Genomic DNA, 5,814 nt, shown 5'->3' with positions numbered 1-5,814 from the left:
TGATCTTCGCGACGAATTCTATCTCTGCAGTTTGCAATGTTGCTCGAAAATCGACGGTTTGTGTTTTCTTTGAAGGATTTGGAGAAGTGGAAGAGTTCGCCATTAAAGAGCGCTATTTGCGAAGAGAAATCGTTTGAGTGGGGCGCGTGCAATTTACGCTCCATTCAAACTGAGATGAGTGCGCGCGTGAATGATATGTGGGCTGAAAACTTGTAAAAGTTGTAGGGCCTCTTTACTTGTATGTGTAGCAGGCCCGAAATAAAAAATGACTTCTCTCGTAATATTATTACTTTTTATCATATTTCTATAAAATAAATATTTTTAAAATTAAAAATTTAAATACAAAATAACTTATTTATAAACTACTTTTAATATAGCTATTTATTGTTTAAGCTATCGAAACTGACCAAAGGATTCTGAATTGAGAAACCACTGAACGAGTCTCTCTCCCCTTTCAAGTTCCCTGCAGAGCGGCAGAGGTGACAAAGCTCTTCCCGTTCTTCCTTGAAAACCCTAGCCTTCATCACGCTGCCGTTGGTCTCTCCATCGCCGCCTGGTTCATCGTGGTCGTTCGCCGTTCCTCCTGGTTCGTCGTGCTTGAAGGCCCTCCCGTTCGCCCAACGCCAGCGTCTCCAGGTTCTGCTCCGCCGTCTTCCGTCCGTCGTGTTCATCGCCAGCTCGCCAGTGTTCGTGGTCAGCTCCCCGTCGTCTGTCTCCAGCTCGCCAGTGTTCGTCGCCAGCTTCCCATCGTCCGTGGCTCTCCTGCAAATCTCTGGTCATTGCCCTCGCAGAAGGTAATGCCTCGGATGTTCAGTCAGTGCTCGGAGATTTTTCTGGGTTGATTGGCTTGGTTGATTGATTTTGCTCACTGCTTCTTGATAAATTTTAACTGTTACTGGCTTACTAGCTTGTTCTTGCTTGTTCTAGGTTGGTTAACGCTTTTATATCGATGATAAATTGATGCTGATAAATTGTTACTACCTTGTTCTTACTTTCTTTTCTGTTGTTAAATTTTGTTAAAATTTCATCATGAAAAATTTTGTGCTCATTACATTGCCTCATTCAGTGTTTTTTTTTTCTGTTGTTAATCATTATGTTGAAATTGTTAAAATTGGGTTGAAAACTTTGTTAATCTTTGTTAAAGCATGTTAATTTTTGTGTTAATCTTTTGTTTATGGCAGGTTCTTGATATGTGTTGATGTTTTAGTTATTGTATGTACTGTGTAATGGATTGTCCCTGTTTTGTCAGGTTGAGTCTCTATGAACTACTTATAAATCAAAAAACAAAGCAAATGCCTCATAAAGAAATACTTGTAATTTAATCACAAAATATAACAAATTGTCTACTGAAATGAACCCGAATAATTATCGTCTTAATGATATTTTAGCAACTGTTTTACTGTTTTAGCTATCAGAAACCAGGTTATTATCATTTCCGTCTGTATTAATACCATTGAATACAGAAAAACACTGAAATGATATGTGATTAATCACTATTATGTCAACTTGAAACTTGAAAGTAACTGTGTAAAGTTTGAATATTATTAATTTTTCTTTATTGGTTAAGAAATCACCATCTAGAATCTTTGTAATTTCATACTTTAAAACTAAACTTGATTAGCCAAATAAAGTGGCAAAAAACACACATAACATGAGCATATGTATCCTTTGATAGTACATATTGTCATAAGTTGGTGCTTAATACTCTTATTGTGTCACAAAGCTCTTAAACTTATAATCGAAGAAGTTAACACTTTATTTTTGGTTCGATCTAGAGTGTTCTTAGCTAAAGTAATAATAGGCCTTGTTTTAAACTTATAATTGGAGAAGTTAAGATTTTGGTTGATGATATTTTATACAGTGCTTTAAATTTGAATGACATTTTAAAATTTATATTAGACTATAATTATATTCTAATGTGTTTTTTTGTATTTTATTTATTATTTTATTATAAAATGGTTATTCCGATTGAACCAGTAAACTAGTGATTTGAGCAGTTCAATGACCGGTCCGGTTTTCAGAACCCCCCCCAAAACCGAAAAAATTTCCTAACCCCAAATTATTGTTTCACCTGCGTCTCCGTCCGTCACCTTCTGTATATCCCATTCGTAGGCTTAAAAGTGCTGCCAGGATCAGCACCTCAGTTCTGAACACTACAGCCCCTTCAACTTCACTACCTACCATGGTGTCTCGCCGCCACCCGAAGTGCAACTACCGTGTGCTATTCTAACTTCTCAGAGTGATATTAATACTCCAATTTTCCAACCTCTTTCCATCTCTAACCGCTTCTGATTTATTCAAGCTTTGCAATTCGAGGTATTTGACGAAGCTTCTTAACTCACTTTAGCGCTTTCTTCCTTTTTTGTTCTGATCAATAAACAAATCTGCATAAATTTTATTAAATCTGTTGTGCTTTAATATGGTGGTGCTAAAATTTTGTTATTGTAAAAGGCTTCGAATTTGGAGGCTGTATATAAACGTGTGGCTATTTTTTGTTGATGTTGCATTGCTAGTCGATCATTGCCAAAAAAACTAGGTGAAGAAGCTAAAGATGGGTGTTGCACATGAGGTGTTTGATAAAATGAGCGTTACAGCTTCTAAATTTTTCTTTTACCGGTTCCATTACAGATTTTGAGCTTTGAGTTTTAAGGTGGGCTGTGAATTTTTCCAATATACTTTTTTATTTTTCAGTGATCTCCGAACCTATAAAGATTAAGTTTACGGGAAGCAACAGCAGAACAGAAGAGAGGGGGATAAATTCGGGTGGTGGGAACTCCTTGCCCTAATGTACCACCTTTTTCAAAACTTATTATCAAAATGCCACATTTTTCTAACTACTTGCCCAGAAACAACCCTTTGTGTTAGTGGTACTTATCCATAGGCAAGTACCTTGCAGTTGCATATGGCATCTGTTTTAGTGCTTGGTACTTGCCTTACATTCTTCAGTTCTTCTCACTACTTTCTAATTTTGATTGACAATGTTTTAGGATTAAAATGTGGTTAGTTATTTTGTTGTCAACTTGTCATGTCTTTTGTACTTTGGGAAAATTCTGTTTGGGCTAATGACATTATGTTCTTTTGTGTTAATGTTGGTTTGGTCTTAAAAGTTTTAATGTTTAAATGGTTGATTGCCTTGGTTTTATGATTGAGAAGTTTCAAATTTGAAAAAAAAAAAAAATTCTAATTGTGAGTTCAGTTTAGCTTGTGGCAACCATATTATGATAATGCATCTGGTTAAGTTTCAGTTTGTACTCATTAAGAAATTTGCTAATTGTGAGTTCAGTTCAGTTGTTTTTTGCTTGGTTTTATAGCTATTATTGTTTTGTAACTTTGTTTCTAAGTTACATCATTGTCATTGATAATTTGATATGTTGAAGAAAGGAAAATATGTTTCTGTAATGAGATTGGTTTTAGGAGTAGTAGGATTAGAGAATCACAGTGAAGGTAAAATCATAGTGAGGAAATTTGGTAGAGAAAAGAGATAAATCAGATAGAAGAGAAGAATGTAATCAGGGAGAAGAGAGTCCTAAGGCATTTTACAAATTCCTTAGTAAGTGTTACAATACCTAACTCATTAGTCACTACAGTTTCTCTTTTAGAAGACTGTTGATTCTTGATTAGCAGCACAATAAATCTTTTCTCCTTTTGTATGTTTATTTTTGTATGTTATTTTATAGGGCTCCATTGTAAAAGGGTTATTTGTTATGCAACTATTTGATTATTGGTAACTGGAATATTTCCGGCAGAGGGCATGGCAAATCAGCCAGAAACAACAAGTTCCGCCACACCGATCCAGAATTCTGAGGATCAAGTAGCAAGTGCCACTTCTACTGTGAACTTGATAGATTCATTGGAGAAACAGTATCTCAAAATCAAAGAGCACGCAGAAACCTACCCTTACGTATGGGCTTCCTATATTGTTGTATATGGTGGCTTTGGTCTATGGGCTGCATATAGATGGAGAAAGCTTCGCAAAACCGAGGACAGAGTAAGGAATCTTCAAGAGAAACTAAGAAAGCTTGTTGAAGCTGAAGAATCTGCTACTTCTACCAAAGTGGTTGAAAAGGGTTCTACATCCTCTGAAAAGCCTTCCAAGTAGCCAACAGTTTCAATATTCCTTGCCCAAGGCCAAGTAGACCGGTGTTTATGCCTCACAATATCACTTTGTTTACCATAATGGTTGCTGGGACTGAGAGAAGATTTCATGTTGCTTCTCTAAGCAACTGATTGTCTGATTACATTGAGTTTTTCAGAAGTTTAGACATCGAGTGTGATAATTTCCCTTCCCAAGAAAGTTCCGTGATAGTTTTGCAGACAGAGGTGTTTCAATGTTTTTTAGACTTAGGAAAACATTAATATTAGGGAAGAAATTTAATCCATGATACATAAAGAAAATTTCTTTGGTGAATAGCGAAAATTGTAACTAAAATTTGCAAGGGAAGTGTGCATTTTACATAATACTTTTTTATCATAAAAAGAGCAATCTTCATTAACTTTACTGTCACTATCGGCAAATTTGTTTTATACTCGATCAATGCCACCTAAAACTAAAAGACTTCTATTCCATCAATGTATTAAAAAAATATTATTTAAAGGGCAAATACTACGATATAGGTTTAAAGATTCTTTTACATATGTGAAAATCACATGTCAAGCTCCTAGGATAATACCCTCCAAGTTTAGGGTTTAATTTTGGTAGTCCCTAACTTTAATCGAGCATATTGTTAACCCATTATAGTAATTAATCACTATCATTATCAGTTTATCCGTGTTTTTTTCCATCATTATTTTTTATGTTTTTAGTAATTAAATATTGCTGTGTGGAAAAATATTTAAAAAATGAGACTCAGTAATATACAATATCAAAAAATATTAAATAGAATTAATTAATTAATTAATTAATTAATAATAATAATAATAATTCGCTGCTTACCAATTAGTGGCCAACACAAAAAAAAAATAGTTCTTATTTAATGATTTATGAATAGTTAGATGAAAAAGTTCTTTAATCAACAAGTCCAACATGTTATTAGACAAAATCTTAAACATGATTATTGAAAAGTATATCATTGTTATAAAATAACTAAATAAATAAATAAAGAAGAGGAGAGGTAACAAATAAAATAAAGAAAAGAAAAAGAGAAGAGTGTATCTCTATAAGAGAGAGAATATTTTATTAATTGTAATATGTTTGCTTCGTATCACACTCCTATTTACATGCATAGAGGAGGTAATATTTTTAACTCTCATTTAATGTAATTCTTTTGGAAATGGGCATCCACATCCTTCGTTCTTATCACAACACTCCCTCTTAGATGATCATTTAGGATTATGCCTCGTTAAAACCTTACCAAAGAAAACCCAATGGAAAAAAAACTTTAGTGAATGAAAAAGAGTACAAAATCCTTTGTGATGGAGACTGCCTCATTAAAAATCTTATCAAGAAAAACCCAATGAAAAAAACCTGACCAAGAAAAAAAGAGTACAATCTCTCCCTCTTGACAACATCATTTAATATCTCGAAATCGGCGCATCCCAATCTCATGCACCAATCTTTCAAATGAGGATTTTGGGAGTGACTTTGTGAATAAATCTGCCAAATTGTCACTTGAGCGGATCTGTTGGATATCAATTGTCCCTTGATTTTGAAGATCATTAGTGAAGAAGAATTTGGGAGAAATGTGCTTTGTTCTATTACCTTTGATGTATCCACCTTTAAGTTGAGCAATATATGCTATATTATCTTCAAACAGGACAGTTGGAGCTATCTTCTGATCAATCAGTCCACATGATGACAGAATATATTGGATCACA

At 34.3% G+C, this 5,814-nt stretch overlaps 1 protein-coding gene across 5 annotated transcripts; it reads left to right on the top strand.

Moving 5' to 3' along the window:
• Positions 1-408: 408 nt before the first annotated feature.
• LOC107494488 (uncharacterized) lies at positions 409-4,313 on the top strand. 5 transcript variants are annotated; one of them, XM_052262701.1, is made up of 3 exons: positions 409-794; positions 2,113-2,316; positions 3,747-4,313. In XM_052262701.1, exon 3 carries the CDS (start codon positions 3,752-3,754, stop codon positions 4,097-4,099), a length of 348 nt encoding a protein of 115 aa, XP_052118661.1. In that variant the 5' UTR covers positions 409-794; positions 2,113-2,316; positions 3,747-3,751; the 3' UTR covers positions 4,100-4,313. The 5 variants fall into 5 exon arrangements, with proteins under 5 accessions (XP_052118661.1, XP_015971008.1, XP_052118660.1 ...); XM_016115522.3 differs by having other exon boundaries at positions 3,678-4,313; XM_052262700.1 differs by lacking the exon at positions 2,113-2,316.
• The last annotated feature ends 1,501 nt before the right edge of the window (positions 4,314-5,814 follow it).

The sequence above is a fragment of the Arachis duranensis genome, chromosome 6, assembly GCF_000817695.3.
Source record: "Arachis duranensis cultivar V14167 chromosome 6, aradu.V14167.gnm2.J7QH, whole genome shotgun sequence".
NCBI lineage: Eukaryota > Viridiplantae > Streptophyta > Magnoliopsida > Fabales > Fabaceae > Arachis > Arachis duranensis.
The sequence above is the reverse complement of the archived record's forward strand: the minus strand, read 5'-3'. Positions and strand labels throughout refer to the sequence as shown.